General features: G+C 43.0%; 1 protein-coding gene across 1 annotated transcript in view; it reads right to left on the reverse strand.

Moving 5' to 3' along the window:
- The window catches only part of SEMA5A (semaphorin 5A), a 517335-nt gene that overhangs the window by 152820 nt on the left and 338773 nt on the right, over positions 1-25742 (reverse strand). Inside the window, exons 10-11 of the mRNA XM_025388084.1 lie at positions 25139-25274; positions 18227-18431 (exon numbers count right to left, since the gene is read on the reverse strand). Of these exons, the coding sequence (XP_025243869.1) occupies positions 18227-18431; positions 25139-25274 (341 nt within the window). The remainder of the gene's footprint in view (positions 1-18226; positions 18432-25138; positions 25275-25742) is intronic.

The raw sequence follows: 25742 nt of genomic DNA on the forward strand, positions 1-25742 counted from the left end.
TACTCATATATTAATCTCATCCTTGTTCTAAAATCCTAGTGCATTAACCATCACCCAAAGAGTTACATTTAACACACACTCGAGTCATTCCTTAATGACATCACAAGACTCAGGACCCTCTGCCAAAACTGGAACCTTCTTAAAGTTAAGGATGAAGCATTTGAGTCACAAAAGATGAAAAAATCCTGGGGGTCTAATGTACAGCATGGAGACTAGAGCTAACAATGCTGTATGGTACACTTGAAATTTGCCAAGAGAGTAGATTTTAGGTGTCCTTACCACAAGAAAAAAGCAAGCAAGCAAGCAAGCAAGCAAAGAAAGAAAGAAAGAAAGAAAGAAAGAAAGAAAGAAAGAAAGAAAGAAAGAAAGAAAGAAAGAAAGAAAAAGAAAAAGGTAACTGTGTGACCTGATGGGTATGTTAATTAGCTTGACTGTGATGATGATTTCACAATATGTTCGCATATTGAATCAAGTTGCAGACCTCAAATACATACACTTTGTATTTTTTTAAAACCCTTAATAACCACCTCTTAAGTTTCTCTTATATCTTGAACCTCACAGAGTAAGTAATGTGTCCTCTCTCCATGCTTGTTTATTAGTCATGGAGTAATACATATATAATGAGTCTGGCTTTGTTTAGATAGTTGGATGATAGCCACGGCATGTAAACGTGTTGAGTTGACTGTGTCGCACCCTTGTTTAGTACTTACTAACTGGACTTTCCCTCTAGGAGCAGAACTATGTGATGTTCATGTGATGCAAAAGACACACCCAGCCAGGCTGGGCTTGCTCACCTGACATTCTTCTATTGTTTTCCATCTGCCCTTGAACAAATAAAACCCTGGCATAGCCAGAGGCTCTCCCACTCTCCTCTCCCTTCTACACATAGAGCAGCTTTGATGTGGCCTCTGACCAGGACTGACTATTCCTTCAGCTGCTTCATGACAAGGGGGGGCCTCCAGGCTGCTCAGGTCTGTGGTGGGCCACTCAAATAACACTGCCCTCGTGATAATTACCGACTCAGAACTACCAACGATTTGCCCTAGGACACAAATACTCATTATTTCATTTGCTCATTGGGTGAATATTTATTAAGAGCTTATTTGGGTCATATTCTAGCTTAGCTGCTCTTGTTGCAAAAATATCAACTTCCAAAGGTTTTCTGATGTTTGGACACTGGGCTCAATGTCCACTGATCTCCTTCACCTGAGGGAAAGTGTTACTTGCAGGGAATTATTTTCACCTGTCAGTGTTCTGTCCGGGAGGCGTGAGCCACAGTGAATGGTGCATATGAATTAACAAGTCAGGAGTGACAATGCCTCCCTTTTTCTAGCCTAAGTATGAACAGCGTCTGTGCATTCTGAGGGCTTTCAAATGCTTCGGTGTCCTACTTCCCATGTCCAGCCTGCTAGGGTGGAGGAACCTCAGTTGTGTGCATGAACATGGATGACTTATTTGCAAGAAATGTGGAGTGAAAAATCAATGTAAAACTTGGATACACAATACAGTTCTTCACTTTTGGGAATTTACTTTGAAGTAGATACTCATGCATGTCACTAGTACTTTGTGCCATACTCCACTCCCCAACATGTACATGTTATAGGAACCTACTCTTAGATGTAAATAGATTAACTCTACATTAAAAAATAAAAGACAGGGCATGCATATTGAAATAGGCTGAATGTTTGTGCCCCCACCACCACCCCCAGATTCAGAGGTTGAAATCCTAACTCCCAATGCGATGTTATTTGGAGGTGGCGGGCTTTGGGAAGTGATTAGGTCATGAGGGTGGAGCCCTCATCAATGAGATTGGTGCCCTTATAAAATAGGTCTCAGGGCCCTGACTTGTCTCTTTCCCCTGTGAGGACACAGGGAGAAGGTGGCTACTTATAAACCAGAAAAGGGTCCTCATGAGAACCCAAGCATCCTGATTTCATGGCTTCTCATCCCCCAGCACTATGAGAAATACATTTCTGTTGTTTCTAAACCACCCAGTCTACAGCAGTTTTTTATAGCGGCCAGTACTAAGACAAGTATATAATACAGGAGATCCCTTCCTTCACCAACAGTCCTACTGGGGAATTTCCAGCCATCCTTTGGGTGGTGCCCTGTACAGAGTTTGACCTGAAGCCTACACCCTCCTCCTTCCTCACCCCAAGACCTACATATTAGTTGGCTCAAGAGAGCTGAGAGAAGAAGGGGCTTCATATGGGAGAGGGGTTGGAATTCCTCTGCTATCCTCCTGAAAGAAACAGAAAAAGTGAAAGAAAAGGGGTGAGAGTGAAAAACTAGAAAGATAGCAAAAAGATGCGTGCACCCCCATCAATCCTTCCTTGTGAACACAGGTCCTCCCACAATGTTTTCAATTCACACGATTCTGTCCATTTTTTCTTTTAAAACGCAATCTGGGGAAGGGGTTCAGTTGGTGTTTGACAGTGAGAGAAATTCATTCACCCTGAACATCGACAGGATTTGGTGAGCATAAGCGCAGGGATTGGTAACACAAATGATGGGGAGGGCTGTGGACTTTGAAATTGAGAGTCCACAGCGATCACTTCAATATTAAAAATAATAATTTTTTACCTAAAATCCCTTAATCACACTTGGGCATTCAAAAAATTAATTACTAAATTTTTATCACGGTCACAAATACACCAAAATTGAAATATGAAAGCAAACAGCAAACATCTGGAGGGCAGGAAAGGCCCAGCTGGCATCCGAGGGGCAGGAGTGACGTGTTTTCTTAAATGTCGATTTAGAGAAAAATGGTTTTAAATTGGGACTCATGGTTGAAATGACAAACTGAGAGATTCATCCACTAAACATGCCCCACACTAATGATGCAGAGTCCAGGGCCTCCAGCTCTCTGGCTTCCACTGACTCTCCAGTGAGGCTCCCCAAATCTTTTCATGGGTGCAGATTTACTTATGATCTATGAGGAATCCCAGCCCAGTTCTTACTGGGCAGCAGGAAAATTATGAGTCTTAACCATTTCACTGCTTTCCCTAACTGGGATGTGAGTGGCTGAGAGGCAGTCTGGTCCCAACACTAGCTATATGTCCTCCAACCAACACACAGGCTGTGGCAAGGGTTCCAGTTAGACAGCAGGAGTCAGAAGACTCGGGGGACAAGAGGTGGGTGCCTGGAGATGGGGCGGAAGGAGCGGGCACCAACTCACAGGGCACAGGAATGGCTCTGATTTTGAGATGGGGATATGTCCTGGGACGCAGGACAAAGCTCAGACACAAGAGCAAAGAATTGTTCACTTGAGATGTCAAAGGCCAGGTCACTCAAACTGCGTGAAAGGCTCAGAGCTGACAAAAATGAGGTAACACTGACCCTGGGCCCCCGAGCTCCTGGCATGCCCAGACTCCAGGCCGGAAAAACTCCAGAATCCCGGGGAACTAGAAGTGCAGGTTAAGCGACCCCAGCCGTAAGTGCTGGAAGGTTCCAAAGACAAGCTGCCAGGTGAATCACCACAGGTCAGCAACCCCATAAAGCCCCAGACACCTGGCTATTATCCAATCCATGCACAGAGAAATGAATGCTGCCTAGAGATATTAAAAACGCCAACACTGTGTAATCAATATGATTTCTAATTGAAGGAAAATTATAGTTTAACTCAAAAAGCAGCAGCTCCTTGAGAAGATTGCCATTTAAAGACAATTTACCAAGGACAAATCAAGGCATTTGTGGTTGAAACTTATTTTTTCACTATGAATCAGTGTTCTTCTGTTAAGGACAAGGTCAGGTTTTTAAAATTAATCAAATGATCATATCATTGAAGGCCTAAATGAAGTTTCTACCCTGGTAATTAATCTTAGCGATCACTTCAATACTAAAAATAATAATTTTTTACCTAAAATCCCTTAATCACACTTGGGCATTCAAAAAATTAATTACTAAATTTTTATCACGGTCACAAATACACCAAAATTGAAGCCTACAAAAACCTCTAAACGGTTTTGGGGGTGTGGAAATCAAATTCCACCTGGTATAACTGAAGATCACTTTAAAGGATTCTTTACTAATTTCAGACAACAACGCTCAATATTTTAGTAACACATGAGAACAATTCTCAACACATATTTTCTGGTTACAAGAAAGACATCCTCAGTTTCTTGAGCAAACTTTCCTTTCCTTTATCTAAATTTTAATTCCTCAAAGAAACATACTATGTATTTAACCAGATTCATTATATTCAGCTGAAACACAGTGGTTAGAGTAAAAGTAGGTAGCAAGAAAGGCCCTTCTAAACAATGCTTTAATCTCAAAATGGTTTAAAACTTGCAAACATAGCTGAGCTTTCACAGCCTTCAAAATCCAGAATCTAGTGATAAGTGTTTCTCTTGGTCAGAAACTTATTAAACGTGTGTTGATTGCTCTTAAATGGGAAAACAAAATCAAAAACTCTTTACCGTTGTTTTCATATTGTTCCTGTTTTGGGATTAGTCAAAATAATGAAATGGAGCTGGTGAAGACGTGAAGAAAGGATGAATGCACACAGGGACAGATGGCTCGCTGCCTTCCAATAACTCATTCATTCAGCATTTACTTTGCACTTACTAGAGTCAGACAATTCCACACAGGGAAAGTTGTTTTCTTCACACTGTTTTTTGTTTGTTGTTTGTTTTGTTGTTGCTGTTGTTTTGATCTAGAATAACTGGCTACATAATTATAACTTCAGACATTCTCAACTTTAGGAGCATCTTTAGTCCATTCAGGGTGCTATAACAAAATACCATAGATTGAGGGGGGGTTTTCAACCACAGAGATTTATATCTCATAGTTCTAAAGCCTAGGAGGTCCAAGATCAGGGTGCCTGCAGATTTTATGTCTGGTCACAACCAGTTCCTCAGAGATGGCACCTTCCTTCTGTGTCTCACATGGTGGAAGAGGTGAGGGATCTCTTTGGCATCTCTTCTATTAGAGCACTAATACTATTCATGAGAAATCCATCCGCATGACCTAATCACCTCCTAAAGGCTCCACCTCCAGACACCCTCACATTGGGGATTAGCTTTCAACTTATCTTCAATCTGGAGGGACACAAGCACTGAGACCATTGCAAGAGGGCTGGTTAATGACAGGCTACTTTGATTCTTCAAACGAGGTCTCATTAACACATTGCCTGTCCTCAGCTTCTCTGAGGAAATGTGGATCTGATGAGCAGGACAGGATCGTGTAGGAAAAGCATTGCCCCTAGGGACACAGCTCAAACCATCATTCCTTTCTTAACATTATGAAAACGTAACATTATGGAACTCCACAGCATCCTTTGGTAAGAATTCTGTTTAAACACCAGAAAATACCACACTTAAGAAACATAGTGTTGGACTTCTCTGGGTTTCAAAAAGGAAAGAGAGATGAAAATACTATAAACCAATAAATAATGGAGCAGATTTTTAGGCTGTTTTGAAACAACCAAAATGAAAGTAATTCTGATGTTGACATCTCTGCAAGCGACAAATACTGTTTTCCCCATGCCTGGGACAAGTATGCAGTTAGACTTGGGCATTGTCAGTAATTGCACCACTGTAAATTACAGCTTACTGCAGACATCCTGGTGTAAGGAAATGTTCTAAGTGTTAATTTGCTGGGAGATTTGAGGCGTTTGTTTCCACTAATGACTTCCAGGTGGGAACTGCGATATTGACAGTTGCACCTTACTTCCTACTCCCAACCCTCTCTTACTCCCAGATATGTGAAGTATCTTCCTTCTGTTCCTCAAGGTATCTCGGTACCCTCATCTTTTCTGCAAAGGCTTTTTTGAAAAGATGTGGTTAGGTACCTTTTCTTCCAGTCACTCTGCTGTGTAACAACTCCTGGAGGAAAGTTCGTCTGTAACACCATTGTTACCGCTATTTTATCTCGCATTGGAGGATGCACCCATTCCTTCCATGTCCTTCAGCATGCACTGCTGTCTGTTTTAGAATTTAATTACAGAGGTCAAGGCCTAAATATGTTTAGTAATGGCTGGTCATCATTGCCAGGCAGGGGCATCTATACAAGTTAACAAGGATGACAGGATGTGCTTAGATCGAGAATAAAAACATCAGACACTCAAAATCAAGGCAGAAAAAAAAATCCTATAAGGAATTTGACTTCTGTGATTAGCTGTGGTTCCACTTTGCACCAGTAAATACAGCCCAAGCAACCTCGCTCCTTCAGAAAGTCTCTGTTACCATGTCCTTCATGTTAGACTACATCATAATAGGAAGCTTTACGCTGCAGACCTTTGAAGGGGTGAGAGACGACAGCTCTGTGGTGATCTGAGCGTGGAGTCAGAGAGGTCTCCCTGAGCAAAGATTCCATCTGTGAACACATCACAGCAGAATCAAATTATTCCAGATTTTACGGTTCTAGGAAGAATTTTGTTTTCTGATTTCACAGCTTAGAGAATGACTATGGTGGGCCAGGTGACAGCAATTTTATATACTCTTCTAATACTCAGCAGCAAGTGGAGGTGTGGGAGAGTTCTACAATCCTGCTCTCTGCATCTCCAAAGGAATTGCAAAGGTCATCAGGTTCCTGTGTGTTCGTGGAGGGTCAAGTTACTCCCAAGCAGTGGATACTCTTTTCTTGCAGGATTCCTGAAATCCTCTCAGTGGTCCTTGAATAACTGGGTGTCAGGGACGCAGCACACCCTGGGACAGAGATGCAGTCACCTCACTGCCTCTATTTCTGCCTCCAGTTCGGCACATGTTTCTGCCCCCAGTTAGAAAATGAACACACATCCCACTGGCAGTACAAATAAAAGGAAGAAGGAAAGTGCAGAGATGGCTAGAGGGGTGCAAGCAGAGATGGCGGTGGCCTTTACACATTTAACGCTGACAGGTAGGGGTTTCGTGTGTTCGCTCACTTGGTTTCGGTTAGCAGGAAATTACTCTTTGAATGCCATACACTATATGGCATCTTCCTCTTGTCCTTCTCTTCTACATTCCAGAATTTTTCTTTTTCATTTAGACATTTGCTCATGGAGCATTTGTGAAAATGGAAAATAACTCCACTGAAAGCACTTCAGCCAGGTTTGGATAACTAGATGTAGAGCAAACAACCAGTGTAATTACTCAGGCAGCACAAACCAGAAGAACAATTTCTCCCTTTAAATAGGAAGAGCCCTCGTAATTGTAGTCCTACCTGTTGGCTCCAAGGAAATCCATTTTACATTTAATTTTAAACTTTCAAAATTAAAATATATTTAGAGGGTTTTTTGGGGGTGAGACTAACAGGTGGTATCTGTAAGATAGAGGACATCTAATAGACCTCCTACCATAGGCAGATTCCTGAAACAGTCCCTACCATTCCCAACCCCTAGTGTTCATGTTCTGTGTAGTCCTCTCTGGTGAATGTTGACCAGACCTATGAATATGACAGTGTGTCACTCCTGTGATTAGATAGCATGACATGGCAACAGTGAAGGGATCCTGCAGATAAAAGTTAGATTACAAATAAGTTAATTTTAAGTTAATCAAAAGCTGGGTCATCTTGGATGAGCCTGAGTTAATCAGGTGAAAAACCCTAAAGGGCCTCTCTGAGAAGAGAGGCTCTCCTTGCCAGTTGCATAGAGTAAGTGGCCACATTGAAGAAGGATATGGGCGGAAAGCTGCAGGTGGTCTTAGGATGTGAAAGTAAACTCCGCCAACAGCCAGGAAAAACCTAGGGCCCTCTGTCAACACCATGAGGAAATAAACTTTGTTAATTAACTGAATAAGCTTGGAAGCTGACTCCTCGCTAGTCAAGCCTTCAGATGAGACTGCAGCCCTAGCTGGCATCCTGATTGCAGCCTAGTGAAATCCTGAACAGAGGACCCAGCTAAGCAGTGCCTGGGGTCCTGACCCATGGAAATTGTCAGCTAATAAGTGTATGATGCTCAAAATTGCTAAGAATATGATAATATGTTGTACAACAATACAAGAATAACACCTCCTCTGAATACCCTATTTAACACCTTATTGAACTGTGTGTGAACCCCAGGGTCCCCTCTGAGGTTAGCTGTCCTGCTCTTTTTGAAAAAAGGGGCTCCAGTTCTGGCATAGGTAACCTAGTTCCTGTTCCCAAAGCTGATGGTGTCAGAGGTGGGTTCCTCACCCAAGGATGCCCACTCTGCCAGTTGACCAGCAGCCTCAGCAGGGGCCTAGCCTGTAGCATGTGGCACATGCAGGATAATGGTGATGTGGTAGTCAGGTCAGACTCTCCCTCTCAGGAATGTGAGTTAAGGAATGCATAGATGGGTGACCACTGATGGGGCAGCAAAAACATGTATCCTTAAAACATACCCCATTGCTTAAAATAACCCAAGGATTTCCTCACTGCCAAAAGAACCTAATTGAAATTAGGTAGAATTTGAATAGATTTATCAGGTAGGGACAACGATAAAGACCATGCTTACCCAGCATGTGGGTGCCACTGTAACTGGACTGCTCCAGCAAGGCAACAGAATTAATCCCATCAACAGACTCAGAGGAGCAGGAGCAGCAGCGATCACAGTTGATTCATTGGAGTGATAGCACTTAAATTCTTCCTATTTGGCTAGATGCACAGTCACTTAGAAACCAGAAAACTGGGGCAGTTATAAGCTGAAGTCTCTTGGGAACCTGGTTACCCCACAGAACTGAGTTCAGGGTGCAGGTTACAGAAAATGAAGGCAGAGGACAAGATGAGTGCTTTAAATGATGGAGTCATTTAAGATGTTCTTTTAATTGCAGCTGTAAGACAAAACTATGGGAACCAGTGATGTTGACTCTATCCCAATATGCCTGAGGTTCTATGAGGGCAGGTTGTGTTCCTGAAATACCCTCATCTGAACATTTGGAGGGCTTCATTCTGGTGTAAATATACATGTATCTTCTGTCAATATGCATTTTCTGAAGTCAGTGCTTTGACCTGGTCTTTGTTGAAGATTGAATTGTTTGTCTTTGTTCACAACCATGGTGAGACCCATGCAGGTCCTGAGAAGCTGCCAAGGCTCATCTCCATTGTCTCTTCCCAAACTTGGGCATCCCAGGACATTCCTAGGAGATGCAGGCCTGGGCTGCTGTCAGGTGACCCTAAAAGACATCCTGCATCTCACAGGTTACTAGGGTTAAGTGGATTTTGATTTTGAACTCAGCCTTAGCACCCTGTTAGAACTCTAAAATTAAGCATGAGGATATTGGAAATGGGCACACAAGGACACATGTCAAAAATCACCATCCAACAGATGAAATGGATTGGCTTGCGAAGACTTAATTTTTACATATTTATCAGTATAATTTTAGTTCTATCTCTGGTATCCATAAACACCTTGGCAGAACTTATAATAAATTGGAATTTACATGACAACAAATCAGATAAATTGAAACCTTCAGCCTGCCTCATTCAAAACTAACAAAATTGATATCTCACGGTGACAGAACATGGATTTATTCCTCAAAAAAAAATTTATTTGGTAAATGCTCGTTACGGAGAAAATAATTTTTAAAAAACTACCGAGAACCTCATTATCCAAGTTAAATCACCAGCAGAATCTGCTCTTTTAAATATTTGTTTAAAAATATTCTCATCAGACTATATTGAACACAGGAAACACTTTCAACTATATTCAGCTTGCACACTTGGATCTTACCAAAGTGAGCTCCAGAGTGGTGGAAAAAATGGATACTTTTTTTTTTTTTCTTTTTGAGATGGAGCCTAGCTTTGTAACCCAGGCTGGAGTGCAATGGTGCATCCTTGGGCCACTGCAACCTCCATCTCCCCGGGTCAAGTGATTCTCCTACCTCAGCTTCCTGAGTAGCTGAGATTACAGGCACGCACCTCCACAACCGGCTAATTTTTATATTTTTAGTAGAGACAAGGCTTCACCATGTTTGCTAGACTGGTCTTGAACTCCTGATCTCGTGATCCGCCTGCCTCAGCCTCCTAAGTGTTAGGATTACAGGCGTGAGCCACTGCGCCGGCCAGATAAGTTCTCTTTTAAGACATGCCAGCATTCTGTATGGATAATAGTTTAAAAGTGTTGGTAATGATTGTAAAATATGTTTTACCACAACAAATAATATGGGTGAAGATGGAGGAGCCGTTTCATTGAAAGCTGTTAGTACCTATAAAGACCTATGTGCTCACCATCAACTAGAAAAGTCCTTTGTAAAAACACTGGCCGATTCATCATCAAATTAACAGTCAAGTGGGTCTTCTCATAACTGAATTTTCCAGGGTAAATAGCTGTTAAAAATTCCTAAGCATATATCTACATTATATACTCCAGTAACTTGTGTTCTACGTTAGACTTGTCTCGTGAAGCTTTGATGTAGAAAATGTTTCGAATATCCCTCTGTAGAAGTAGAGATTAGACTTGGCAAAAATAAGAAAACCTGGGGCACTGAATCAAGATTATAAAAAATCCTTGTAGTTATATAATACCATCATCTCAGATAGAAACAATACTACCCTAACTGGGTTTTTGTATAAGCAGGAGGACAGCAGGTTTGGGAACAGGAGTCCACTGTGCTTCATCTCCTAGCCACTGCCATTAAACCGAAAGGAGTTATATCAAAAATTTGTATCAGGTAGGATCTGTATCAAAAGAGGTAAGGAAAAACAATTTTATTTACTTATGTATTGGCTGTCCACAGACCACAATCTTTACTACTGAGGGCAACTTTCAATCAATACTAATCATGTGAAACCTGAGAGAAAGATCATCTGCTTCAGGTGGGTCCAAAGCAAAGCGAGGTGGAGAGGAAGCAGGAGGCCACGAAGAGAACAGGAAAATTGCTCCATGAAGATGAAGTTGGTTGCATCCTATTTAGAACATATTGGGAAATTGACTAATTCATAGCTTATAACTTCATATTATTTTGTGGTTGGGAGACCAGGCATCAGCTACTAAAAATATTCAGAAAACATGTTTAAAAGCGAAACACATTAAAATACAAGAACTAATGCTCCCACATTTAATCAAACAAAACAATTAGTTGTTGTTATAGCATTTTAGGTGGTTTGGCATATATTAAATTATATTCAACAGTATATTTTCATTTTAATTGGGCCTAACACAAACTCATACTAAAGAACTAATTGTGTTCATGGAGTTCGGGATACTGAACAGCGTCAGGCAGCAGAGAAAGCCAGGCTACTCTTTAAATTTGACTGTAAGAGCAGATGCAGTGTGGCAAAGTCTACACAGGTATATTGGTAACCTAGGGCTGCTGCAAGAAAGTACCACAATTCTGGTGGGTTTAAAGCAGCAGAAATGTATTGGCTCACAGTTCTGGATGCTGGAAGTCTCAAATCAAGGTATCAGGAGAGCCATGCTTCCTTAAGAATTTGGGTGGAATTCTTCACTCATCCTAGTTTCTGATGCCAGCTGTCCATTCTGGGTGTTCCTTGGCTTGCATGTGTGCACTCCAGTCTCTGCCTATGTTGTCACATGGCATTCTCCTGGCTTGCCTCTTTTCTCATCTCACAAGCACACCAGGCATATTGGATTAGAGGTCCACTGTACTCCAGCATCACTTCATCTCGACTTAACTAATTACATGCTCAAAGGCCCTGTTTGCAAATAAGGTCAAATAGGGTACTGAAGGGTTACAAATTTCAACATACCTTCTTTGGGAACACAGTTTAACCCACACCACCAGGCAATTGAGTTGCTATTACTTGCAGTAATTATTCCATCAATAAATAAAAAATTCATTAAATTTTACCAAATAAGCACTCAGACTCTACAATGTACCCCCTTCAGTTGATGGGAGCCCCTTACATAAAGAAGCACACGTAATGCAAGTCCACACTCAGTTTGGATTTATAATTTCTGGTGAGAAGGACTGAATTTGGAGTGAATGTTAAAAAAAAAAAAATCTAACATAATTTTTCACAAGTTAATACTTGTTCCTGACACTTAGATAGTTGCAAATTGCTTAGAAACATTGAGTGAGATAATTCTTAGGAGTGGTGGCAACCGTAAATGTATTAACTTAATTTTTGGTACCCAGATGGATATCCTTGGGGTCTCTAAAGTCTTATGTATGTTGTTCAAAGGGAATGTCGAGGTCTGTTCCTCACTTAGCCTCGCCTTACTTTTTTTAGAAAGGGACTTGAAAGCCTTGGACATTAGATGCTAGAAAAAAAAAAAAATGAAGGGAGTTAAGAAAGTTAGAAACAGAATTTCCTCATTTGCTGAGTTAGTTGGCCACTGTCACTCTTGCAGAAGAAACTTCTAGAGTATATAGAACATTGTTTCTTTGTCTTTTCTACAAGTTCATTTGGGAAGTCATATTGATCTCCTGACTTTAAAAATGATTCGTAGAAAGCAACCATAAAAAGGCACTCTTCTGTACTTAAAATGAGTTTGGAAGGGAAGAGCGGGAACAGGGGAGGTCCCTGGTTACATTTCCTCCCTGGTGCTCAGGGCAAAGCTAAGTGAAGGTGACAGGCATGAGTCTCGGGCCCTCAGGTACATCAGAGCATCTCTTCTTTTTTCCCTGGGGTTATTCTGATCCCTGCCCCCACCCCTTGTGCACCTCAGAACCTCCCCAACTTGGGGACCCCTCTTTCTTACTCCCTCATTCTTCCTCCTTAGTGAGATGATGTCCATTGGCAGTAGTCAACTTTTAAAAGCCAGATTCATAGGTTCACAGGAGCTAACCTATACTGAAAACAGTCAAAATCGCATGTACCACAACTCCAAAGTCTTTACAGGTGGAATTCCATCTTTACCTGGTATCAATACCTTTCAAAAGCACTGAACGGCATGGATTTCAGGTGTTGTCCTTAGAAATTCTTCTGTTGTTTCCTTTCTCACCTGTCCGGTGGCTGGTTTTTCTCAATTGGCAGACCCCCGGCATCCCACCAAACACACACACACAGTCACGCCTCCTTCCCCAGCTCATACCCTCTCTTGGTTCCCTTTGGTGCTTTATTTTGGGGCCTAACTCATCCCCTCAGCCAAGTCCTCTCCTTCCGCTTGGCCTCTCAGCCCAGGTTCTACGTCTGCATCTTGGAAGACTGGGGATGGGATGGATAGAAAGACTTTGCTCTGAGGTCCGGAAGGGATGCGATAGTGAGCATGTGGAGATGGAGAGGGGAGACTAGAAACATTGACAGATGCATTGCCCCGTGACAGGTGCAGAACTGGCTGCTGACACCCACAGGTAAAGTGCCCTTGCCAATCCCCCATGGTCCTCCATTCTGCTGTCTCCCCCAACCCCCTGCCCCACCTCACTCCCAGCCTTAGAGTCACTCATCTATTAAGAAGTTGTCTAGATGGGATAGATTTCCTCAACTCGCCCCAATCTCCCTCCACCCCAACTTCCCATGAAAAACAGCACAACTTCCAACTTTAATGGACCTGTTTCTCTCCTCACATTGCATGTTTCTTCTTAACACTGAAAGCTCTGCCTCCCCCATCCCATCTTCCTGTTTCATTTTTTCCTATGTAACATTTAATGTAACTGCTTGTTTTATTGCTTCTGTCCCCCTCCAAAATATACGCTTCCTGAGATCAGGGCGTCTGTCTATCTTGTCCATTGCTGAACCCTCTCCAGTGAATTTTGGCACAAAAACTCCAGTGTCTTCTTTTCACCATGCCCAGCTAATTTTTTGTATTTTTTAGTAGAGACGGGGTTTCACCGTATTAGCCAGGATGGCTCGATCTCCTGACCTCGTGATTCGTCCACCTTGGCCTCCCAAAGTGCTGGGAAGACAGGCGTGAGCCACGGCGCCCGGCCAGGAGTCATTCTTAATTGCACCCATTCTCCCACTCCTCCAAAACACCTGCTGCATCTGTCAGCTTCTCTTCAAGAAATTAACCAAGAGCAGCATTTCTCAAACTGATAGGTATTCCATTACCACTCCTACAAGAAGACTTCTCACATGTTTTTCCTGATTGTCCCCTCACCCATGAAATTTTACTACAGATATTCTGTACTGTATATTTGCTTGTATAGTGCATGTCTGTTTGAACAAAAATAAGATTTTTTGTCCCCCTAAGAAGTAATGTTTGCTTCCTTGAGGGTGACACCTGCCTATCTTCTGAGCCTGCCATGCTCACCTCCTCCTAGGCCACCTTGATGACTTCAATAGCCTTGACCCCAGCCTATTCTCCCTCACTCAGTTACAATGCAATGACATCTAGAATGCCTGCTTATTTTTATACAATGGCAGATCCTGTAGCAATACAGTACTGTTAGTATAGAAAGAAATTTTACCCCAAATTTTACCCTCCTTCTACCCTTTTTGTTACCCTCTGATTCATTCTCCAGGATTTATAGATAGTAATCTTTGAAAACATGCCTCATATCATGTAACTTCTTTTCTTTACAGAACTTTCAGTAATTGTAATTATGCTTAGATTAAAATCTGAAATTTTAAACATAGCTAGAAGGCACATATTAGCTATCCCTGCCTGCATCTGGAGCCCTGAAACTCTACAGGGTTGAATGAACTCCAGGCATTGTTGGATCCCTTACTGTGGTTGCCTAGAAAACAGAGCAAAGGATTCAAGGATTCGGTGCTAATGCATTACTGGGGGTGCAATCCCAGGGCTGTGTGGTGAGGGAAAGGAATATGGAGCAGGAAAGAGCAGGGAGTGATGCTACATGATTTGTTACCAAGGGGCTCTTCCTTTATGATGAAACAGAAAGAGACATTTGCTTGGCTACATGAGGAGCCTGCCCTTGGACAGTCGCCTGGAGGTGAAAATGGAAGGGGAATTCACCAGTTGCCTTTTGCTCATACCCCATATCCCTCTGGGTGAGGCTTGCTTCACGGAGAGTTCATCCTCCTGCACTTCTGGGCTGCAGCTACCAGCTCTTCCAGCACCTGCTTGAGAAGCCATATCCCACTCCCAGAAGAGTGGGATCTCATCCAAGCCCAGGTGTAGCAAAAGCGCCACAGACACCTGACCACCAGCTGCTCAGCATCAACTGGAAGAACCTCCTGGTCCTGCACAGGAATCTGTCAGCCATGGTGGTAGCTGAAGCAGCATATGGCTGAGGGTTCAGGGTCAAGTAAGGCTGAAAGAACCTGCTGTTGAACTGATGACCTGACCAATCAGCAGTCCTTCTCTGTTATCTGAGCTCCTTATGCTCCACTGCACCCCAGAGTCTTGGTTCAGGTGACATCTTATTGCTTCTTCCTCAGGTAGTAAAATGGGTCCCCAACACCTCACTCACCCTCTTTCCACAATGTCTTTCCTGAGGTTTTCGTTCTGATTTGCTTCTTTGGCTAGCAGCCAAGGTTTTCTGTTTTTGAAGTAGGAATCACAGACACATGATCCCTAAATTTTCCATGTACCTTTATTTTTTATGGAAAGATTACCCTAGAATAACATTCTTGAGTTGCATTTATTTTCCTCTAACGTGTGCATATATTGTTCTACTTGAAATCTGGTATTGAGGGTTCCCCTATTTGGGTTTTCCTTTCTTTCTCAAACATTCTCACATCATTTGGCTGAATTTAGCCCCGAGTTAGTCTTATTTTGTGTTTGTAAAAGAGATTTTTGGTTTTCTATTCCTTGAGATTTTCATTTTTGAGAGTGTCTGCTTTTTTTTTATTCCTGGGTGAGTCTAATATGCTCAATTCACATTTTCTTTTTCTCAGAATTTTGTATAACCATGTTTCACAGATTTATACAGCTGCAGACTATCCTGAGATCATGTGACTGTTTTTCATTTTTGGTTACTTTTTTTTTCTCCTCAATACCTAAATAATTATTTCTGTATTCTTGGAAATCAAAAACTTACATGGCTAGTGTTCATTTATTCTGAATTAATATTGCACAAATACAGTATGTTTTGAAATCTGCAGACTCAATTCTTCCTTTATTTCAGGGTAGTTTTCTTCGATAGTGTCTTCGGGCACAAGTTTTTAGCTCCACAGACAGCGTTCGTTTGTTCAAAGACACCAATCACTCTGTGTGTTCCACGGTCTTTGTGAGTCCTTCATATTTAAAACCTTATCTTTTATTTCTACATGTTCCACCTTAATCACTGAAAACACTTACTCTCTGTCTAAGCTTTAGGTGTGTTTTTGTTTCTATGAAGTTTCTAGTTTAATTATTACTCTTGTAGTAGAACAGAGCATCATTTTGATCTATTTATTCCCTCATCTCTGTGAACTTCCTTTTCATCTCATTTTGTCTCTTTCATCATTTCAACTCTGGGTACTTACTTTATTTACATTGCTCTCCCTTTTTTTCCAAGCAAAGTAACTTTGTGGCACATGTCCTTTTGCGCCTGCTGGGATGCCTTCTATTCCATCTGCTTTTCTGCAGACTGAAGTGACAGGACAGGGATGCAGAGAAGGAAGCTCAGCTCAGGCTGCCTCTTTGTTGAAGGTCTTGAGCTTTCATTTTTTCCCCCCTTTTTGAGACAGCATCTTACTCTGCTGCCCAGGCTGGAGTACAATGGTGCAATCCTAGCTCATTGCAGCCTCAAATTCCTAGGCTCAAGCAATCCTCCCAAATCACCCCCAGAGTAGCTGGGACTGCAGGTGTGCACCACCATACCTGCCTAATTTTAAAAATGTTTGTAGATGTGCAGTGCCACTATTTTGCCCATGCGGGTCTCAACCTTCTAGCCTAAAGTGATCCTTCTGTTTTGGCCTCCCAAAGTGCTGGGATTACAGGTGTGAGCCACCGTGCCCAGATCTATTTTTTGAGATTTCTATAAATACTTCATTCCAGAAACAATACTGTCTGCAGTCTCATAAACAAGAAGACAGTGCAATGGTAATTCCTTCTTTTCTCTTAAAACAAATGAAAATCAATGAAATTCTTTCCTTTTCCTCCCATCCCCTCCAGATAACTCATCAATCCTCCACTTCCCTTCCTTGAAAAGCTTCTAGAAGAGATGCCCCAAGCAGCTAGTTCCATCTGACTTCAGCCAGTGCTCCTCCTCCTCTCCACTTCTTCCTCTTCCCACAAACTGGCCCTGAGAGGTAGCTGTGGCCTCCATCTGCTCACTCAGTGGTCACATCTGTCCTTACCTGACCACTCAGTGGCATTGCCTGCCACCGGCCAGTCCCACATCTGGCTCATTGATTGTTTCCCTTATGGGTGCAGAGCTGGCCCCACCTGCTCAGTCCTTGCTCAGCTTCATCATCACTTCCTAGTGGAGACTGATGCTGACAAGCAAATGCAGGAGCTTGCTGGGCACCTGGGGCCACATCCCTCTCTGCGTGTCTGCTGTGTCTGCTCGCCATCACCTCCCTGGCGTCTTACTGACCGGTCTGTTTAGTATCTGCTGTCCCCACTAGAACATAAGGTCCAGCAGGGCAGGTGATGCCTGTGTGTTCACCAGTTTACTTCCCAGTGCTTCAAATGAACTCCACAAATAGTAAAGATTCAGTACATAGTAGCAACTTCATGAAAAAAACAAAACAAAACAAAAAAACAAAAAACAACTAACTGGTAAATATGTAATTTGGAATTGAGAAGTTCTTTCACCAAAAAAATATATTATTGTCAGCAACAAAAACAGTAATTGTGCTCCATGAGAAATGACAATTATACAGAATACTGGACAAAGAATGGGGAGGGGCAGACTCCACCGTGAGATGGCTCTGTCTGGGGACCTGAAGGCAGGAAAGAGAGGGACAAGTCCACAGAGCTGAGCCAGGTCCCTAAGGCTGGCCTCACACACTCAGAGCTCTCTGTGTAATAAACTGACATGGAACATGCCTTCTACACTCTAGTTTCTTTGGAAACTGAAGAGATCTAATTGTTATTTGTAATTTGAAAGTATCGCTGCCTATATTTGCTGTAAATGTTCCATTATTTGTGCCCCAAAACATATTCTTTGAACACTGCCATGCACCACCATCCACGCAAATATTTTGCTGAAGGCACTGTTTTTGAACAAATGAGAAATCACCATGACAATCCCAAGATAATATTTCACCCAGCAATGTCTTCCAACAAAGCATACCTTTGTCTTAAATTATCCAAATTCAAATGGTCTTGCCAAGAAAAGACTTACTTTATGAATATGTGAGGAATAATAGCAAAGAAACAAGCCATTGTCTTTCCAATTAAAGTTATAACTAATGTAGTGAAAATAAATTGAGATTTCCAAAGAGAGGCACAGAGGCTGAGGAAGATAAGTAGGCATCACGGGTTTTGCTGGTTGCAGGAAGAGACAGCAGACGTAAAGCTTGAAATTGAAATTGCATGTTTAGAATCTAAATCTAAAACACAAAATCAGAAGATGGTAGAAAACCCCTCAGAGGAGGGCAGAGCTCCTACCTGTGGCCAAATAGATGATGTGGACGAGCGCTTCTCTGCCCTGCACCACGTCGACGGCCACGTGGGAAAAGCGGCTGTTGTCCTCCATGAAGGAGGGCACTGTGGTCACCGGCTGCACCACCTCATGCATCAGAATGAACTTCTGAGCATCCTGCAGATTTCTCTCGGTCAGGTTCACGTACAGGCCCTGGTCCACGGTGCCACACTGCAAGGGAAGACAGGCCGGGTTACCAGAGCCAGCAGCCTGGACACGCACAGCTGGCTGTGGCCATCCTAGCTGGAGAGTCACTTGGAAATCCAGTAAGCCACAATCCATGATTGAAGTATGCAAACATGTCTGCTTCTCCATTCTTCCTGCAGCCCCTATCCTTAGCATCCTTTTCATGTTAGATTTGAACTCATATCTTGGGAGTCTCCCAACATCCTCATAAATGAACTGATCTGAAGTTAAAAAAAATGAAAGTGGGAGTGATTGCTAACTTCAAACAGTAGATGCATAGTAACTCCTCCTTTTCTGTCGAGTCACTTGAAAGCTGCGTGGCTAAGCACATACTATTGTATCTGTCTAATCAATCAGGTAGCAAATTGAAAATGCAACAATCAAGAATCTCATATAGATGTATTAGTTTTTCTACTGTAGCAGGGGGTCTGTAAGCAAAACATAGATTTCAAGGTGATAGCATTAGGTCATTCTAATCTGTAAAGCAGAACAGCGTTCACATGGGCTACAAAAATACTGTGCTCGCCTTATTGCTTTGAGCTTGTATTTCAAATTAGAAGAAATTATTTAAAAAGGTTTAGAGTCCAGGAATATGGAAAAGAATGTGGCAAATTTATAAGAAGAATGGGAAATGAGGAGGTGAGGGAAATGAGGAAGGAAAGGAGAGGAGGGGGAGAAGAGAGTAGAAAGGAATAAAGAAGGAAGAAGGAAAGAGAGATATTTCAGATAGAGCAAGTATCATGGAGATGAATCTGGGATATGCAAGGGGAAAATCAGCCCTGTTGCTGGGAAATTAATTCAGAGCTGTGCTGTGGGGAGGCTGGCAGGTGTTATATAAGACTGTTTCTGGCAAGGATGAGGTAAAAAGAGGGATAGAAAGGAAAGCACAGCTTTATTAGAGCCAAGCTCAGAATCAGAAAACTGCTACCAACCTTTTTCATGTCTTTCATAAACTTTAATTCCTGGTACAAATGGTGACTGATCCCCAGTAGAACTTCACATAAGTAAGTTTGATGGAAAAGAATTTCCAGGCCCATGACACCTGAAACTACTGTTTATAACATGTCACATCTAATATGAGGTTTTATAACAGGTGAGAGGTACAAATGTGTACGATGGAAATTGCTTTTTTAAAAGTAGACTTTTTTTTTTTTTTTTTTTTTGAGACGGAGTCTCGCTCTGTCGCCCGGGCTGGAGTGCAGTGGCCGGATCTCAGCTCACTGCAAGCTCCGCCTCCCGGGTTTATGCCATTCTCCTGCCTCAGCCTCCCAAGTAGCTGGGACTACAGGCGCCCGCCACCTCGCCCGGCTAGTTTTTTGTATTTTTTAGTAGAGATGGGGTTTCACCATGTTAGCCAGGATGGTCTCGATCTCCTGACCTCATGATCCACCCGTCTCGGCCTCCCAAAGTGCTGGGATTACAGGCTTGAGCCACCGCGCCCAGCCTGACAATATTTGTACAGCATTTGATAAAACGCTCCATATGCCATAAAATGATAGGACGGTTGTAGACAAGGAGAATCTGAGAGTTAAATGGATTTCAGGCATCCAGTCCAAGGCTTAATTTAGTATCACACCCTTGCAGGGACACCCCATGTTCCACAGGCAAAGACTGTGTGAGTTTAGGTGAGGGGCTCCGCCCTGCCGTGACCCGAGTGCTACTCTGGCTTCATAGCTCTCAAGCCACACGGAATCAGGTGAGTGGTAACTCTCCTGCCACATGGTCTGAGGTGAGGTCTGGCCTCTCAGTGTCTGTCTCTTTACCTGTCTGTCCAGCGGCTAGGAAAATAATTACTCTGCTCAGTTCTCAGGGCTACTGCGAGACCAGCTGAGATGATCCATGGAAAGCATTTGTAAATTAACTGAAAGTCCTTATAAATGCCAAAGAACAAGACAATGTGCCTGGCACTAAAGAGAAGCCATTCAACTCATGGTGAATGGTGAATGGTAAATGCATTGGTCTTGGAGCAGGACAGCAATTCTATGGTCTGTTGAGTTTCAGTGACCAGAGGGAAATGAGTGTATAAACAAAGAAGGGAAGGAAACACTGAGTGAATATGCGAGCAGTCGTAATTGGGGGGTGAGGGAATGTGCTAGGAAGTCTTATATAATTACAGTATTGAACAGTAACATTTGGAGGTCAGGGACATGTCCTTACCTGTCAACACATGTTTTGCAAAATGAAAAAGAGCTCTCCTAGGCTTGATCTAATGTCTACGCAGGTGAGTGCTAGTTCTGAGCATGGCGTTACGTGTGACGGTTTACATTCCTGAAATCAGTGGTGATATCTAAAGTACAGTGGCAATTAGCTGCCTACCTTCTGGGTGAAGTTTGCACACAGGTCATGTTTTGTAAGTACAGTGTTTAAAAAAAAAAAAAATGGTAGCATGAAAACCAGGAGGCATAATATAAAAATGAGAATCTCTTGCTGTTCTTAAGGAACTCAGAGAAATTGGAGACCTAACAGGGAGTTCTCAGTGGCAGGGGTGAGGCAGGATCACTCACCATGCCTTGTCCTCTTTATTTTTATGTCCGCATGTATCAATCTTATTTGTGACTGCCAGAATTGCCAATAATTGGTTTTGAGGTATACTCTACTGCTTCTTGGTTTCTTTCTGCTGGCTATAATGAATACTCCACCCAGTGCTTCTATTTCAAATAGTTGGAAGAGCATTCAGAGTTATAGAACCTATGTATTGGATTGTAAGCAACCCACCGAGCTCTCTAATACCTGAAAATTTTCTAGCCTTGCCTTTTATGCTGAACTCCCATTGTGTCTGTGTGGGACACGGTGTGACGCCCTGGGTTCACCATGCAAGAAGAAAACAATAAAAATAGTAAAAGCACAGCCAAGCTCTCATGTGCCCTACAATCCACAACCAGTTTTCATGTCAACATCTCTTCAAGTAATTCATCAGTAATTCTACTATTTTTTTAAATGATAATAAATATTTGCACTTCTGTTTATTTACTTGTTTCTAGGACAACAAATCCATTCTTGTTCTAGCACACTAGCACATGGTGGTCAAGCCCACAATCACCTAACCTCCTGCAGGAGTGCCCAATTTAATCAGCCCCTTCGTGCACTCACTCCCTTGCATCTTGCTGCAAACATGCTGGGCGGCCCAGGGGGTGGTGGCTCACATCTGTAATCCTGGCACTTTGAGAGGCCGAGGCAAGTGGATCACAAGGTCAGGAGTTCAACACCAGCCTGGTCAAGATGGTGAAACCCCGTCTGTACTAAAAATCCAAAAATTTGCGGGGTGTGGTGGTGGGCACCTGTAATCCCAGCTACTTGGGAGGCTGAGGCAGAGAACTGCTTGAACCCAGGAGATGGAGGTTGCAGTGAGCTGATATCGCACCACTGCACTCCAGCCTGGGCAACAGAGCAAGACTCTGTCTCAAAAACAAAACAAAACAAAACAAACCTGCTTTGCGTATCAAAGGGTTCTAATGGACAGGGTCAGATCCCTGCACTTGCTCCTCCAACAACTGCCTCTTCATCCACTTAACTACATTTGAGGGTCTATTTGTCCATTTCAACTCCATCCTTTCTGAGTGACACTAGTCAAAGTTGCACAGGAAATTCTGGAGTCTGTCACAGCTCAGCTGTGCCACTAGGCCTGGGTGACGTTTTACATCAGTGATTGTCGCGTGTCTTACCGAGGGTCAGGATCTGGATGACTTTGAGGACTGCAGTCTCTAAGAGGGCAGGGCTCTGAAGCACCACCTAGAGTGGTTTACATATTTTGTCTGAGAAAAGTGACTTTTTGTTATTTTGTTACTGTTTTGAGATTTCTATATAAAATGTTGAAATATCATGCACCATCTCTCCTAACCTATTCTTCTTCCTGAATCCAAATCTACTTTCTGCTTCTCTGATTAATTAGCTACTTCTAGTATGTAAGTACTGCACAAACTTCTAAATGTCAGTAGGAAAAACAAGAATTTTAAAAATCTAACCACTTTCCGTTGTTGGTTATTGCAAACATAAGGCCTCTTCTACATGTCTGGGGAGGGATCCTTAGTTCGAATTGAATTCTCACTCTATGCCAGTCTGGATGGTTTCATGAATGTCAGTGAGGATACTTTGCCAGTGTGGTTATCAAATAGAGTAAACATAAAGAAACCACTTGCTACATACTTGTACTAGGAGTTATACAAAGAACCACCATAATCTGTAACTTGAGCTCCACTGGAGTCTTAAATAATACTCAGAGAAGAGACGCTCAGCAATGCAAGCTTCCTGCCTGAAACACATGCCAATTTCTGCATGCTTCATTCATTATGCTACATGGACCGGCTTCCATCCCATAATGAGAGTAAGCCCTTCAGTGTGACACTGGCATTATAAAACCAGGCGCTCCTGGCCTTAGGAAATGAGATTTGCTCTGTGCTAGAAATGTATCCAGATGAACGGGCTACAAGTTATCCACTGCCTGGAGGTGGTAAGGGGCTACGAAGTTTACTAAGCCAGGCTGTTCACAGTAAAGACTTTTGCAATAAAAACATCAGTGTATTGAAAATATGTTATAAATACAGTAAGCATTATTAATTATTTAACCTTCAGGATTTTATTATACAAAGGACTTTCTTAAAAGTAGTATTTCCTGTACGTAAGAGGAGAAAAGGAGACAAAATATGCATTTACACAACATGTGATACGTAGAAAGCACCAAATAAATGATTCATTTTTGTATTTTTAGAGACAGGGTCTTGCTCTGTCACCCAGACTGGAGTGCAATGGATGGATTATAGCTCACTGATTGAACTCCTGGGCTCAAGCAATCCTCCACCTCAGATTCCCAGATAGCTAGGACTATAGGTATGTGCCCCTATGCCTGGTTAATTTTTTTTTATTATTATTTTTGTAGAGATAGGGTCTCACTCTGTTACCTAGGCGTGGCTCGAAATCCTGGCCTCAGGAGATCCTCCTGCCTTGGCCTCACAAAGCACTGTGATGACAGGCGTGAGCCTCTGTGTCCAGCCCCTAAGAATTGTATTTATCAAATATTTTATACAGTAAACAATGCACATTAATCAGTGTTATCAAAATTTACTCCTAAACTATATGCATGCATTTTTATCCCTCTCCCCTTTTTTTGATGGAAACATGCAATAAAGATGCATAATAGATAGATATGTGATAAAAATGCACATAATTTGCTCAAGGAAAGCAGCACACGGCAAGATGACATGTAAGCCAGCCATCCTATTTTTAATTCCATGCTCCTTCAAAAACTTAAAGACAACAACAAACACAAAACTCCTTCAAAACAACCATAATTGAATGGTCCTTGCAAAAATCAAAGTAAAGTGTAAAATCATTGAACCTTTCCATACTCCCAATTGTGGGAGTTCCAGATACAGTACCCACTTCTACCACTGATTAGTAATAGTAACTAATGGTCATTTAGTTGGAATAGGCTAGGATTTTGCATCTGAGGATGAGGTTGGGATCCTCCCTTGGCTACCAATCGGCTGTGTGGCCCTGGCCAGGTGATCTCCCCCAGGCCCAATGTCCTACCCTGCACATGGAGAAGGCATTACCCACCACAGCACTGCCGCCAGTGTGCAAGCTGATCTATCTGAACCATCTAGCACAGGGTCTGGGACTTGCTGGTGCTAAAACTGACAGCCATGATAATGATGATGATGATGATGATCTTAAGCAAGCTGTCAGAAGGCCCTCCAGGGAAGCCTGCAGCTATGGACCCAATGTCTATAAGCCACTCAAATTCCTACTCTCCAGTGTGGCTGTATATGCAGATGGGGTCTTAATGGTAGTAAATGAGGGTAAGTGAGGTTATAAGGGTGGGGCCCTGGCCCAGTGGAGCTGGTGCCCTTACAAAACAGGAAGAGATACCCCAAAGGTGTCTCTCTCTCCACCATGTGAGAACACAGCAAGATGTCCACCTGTTAGCCAGGAAGAGAGGGCCCACACCTGAAAATGACCCTGTTCACGCTTTTGTCTTGAAGGTCTAGTTTCTAAAACTGTAAGAAAATACATGTGTCTTTTTTAAGCTACCCCGTCAGTGGTGTTTTGTTACAGCAGTCCAAGCTGACTAATACACCTGCCAGCTCACCAAACATGAGTAAATTGCTTCATCTCCTTAGGTCCCAGCTTCTTCTGAACTCCGGGAGATGGATGGCTCACAAAGCCTTGGAAGCTTGAACCTCCTGCAGTTTTGTGATAACAGATGAACGGCCTCCACCTCCTTTTCTTTCCTCAGCTGCCTGCATCACATTCTGTCCTTCCCAACAGGGAATCCCGCCACATTTGCCAATTAGCGCTCTAATCCTGTTTGTGTGTCTCCACTGCTCTGTGCCCTGAACCCCATTCATTAGAATGTCATTCATTAGGGATCAGAGATTCTGAGGACACAGAGCCCAGCATCATTAGTACTAATTGAAGCCTGGATTCCTAATGTGCTGCAGAATGCTGGCCTTTTTCCGCCCTGTCTCAGGCATCACAGCTGACAAAAGGCCCTTTTTGGGTCCAGGCGCCACAGTTCACAAAAGGCCTCGGTCTATGGACATTAGCCAGCAGAGTGTGGGGCTGTCCGTGAGGAGCGAGGGAGACAGCGGCATGGTGCCCGCACCGCGGTTTAAATTACCCTGGCCTGTCTACACAAGGCTTCTGCATTCTTCATGGGGGATGTCGACAGTGCCCCTTTGCCCCCCGAAAATTACCTGGAAGTTGGGGTTTGGGTTCGGATACGGTAGCCAGGCCGAGCGCGAGTTCTCTTGGTACTTGAAGGGCCCGGCGAAGGCCTGTGCGATGGCGCTCAGGTTGAAGATGCACACAGCTGAGGCCGCGATGCTGTTCCTGGGAGCCGAGGGAGAGAGAGGAGAAGGCAATTAGAGAGCTCAGCAGCACCTGCTGACCTCCCCTATGGAGTAGGCAGCAGCTGTGACCTGGAACAGCTTCCAGAGGCCTCAAGGCCACAGTCTCTTAAACATCCCAAAAGGACGAAGTCAGAGCGTGAACGGGGCTCCCCTGTGGAGGAACAAACATCTTGGTATAGAAGCCAGGCTAGTTAGCATTTACCACACTTGTAATTCTGTCAGCCAGGATTAATTCACTCAGCTGCAACAGAGGCCAGAGGGATTCTGAAGGGTTATCTGCTTCACCTTTCAAATTCTGGAAGAAAAAGACTTTCTTCTCCAGCGGATGGTATCTTTCATCAGCCTGAAGCCATTCCCTTCCTGACCTATCTGGTCACTTGGCCCGGCAGCAGGGCAAGCTGGTGTGTGTGTGTGTGTGTGTGTGTGTGTGTGTGTGTGTGTGTGTGTG

This window comes from Theropithecus gelada, chromosome 6 (genome assembly GCF_003255815.1).
Source record: "Theropithecus gelada isolate Dixy chromosome 6, Tgel_1.0, whole genome shotgun sequence".
Taxonomy (NCBI): domain Eukaryota; kingdom Metazoa; phylum Chordata; class Mammalia; order Primates; family Cercopithecidae; genus Theropithecus; species Theropithecus gelada.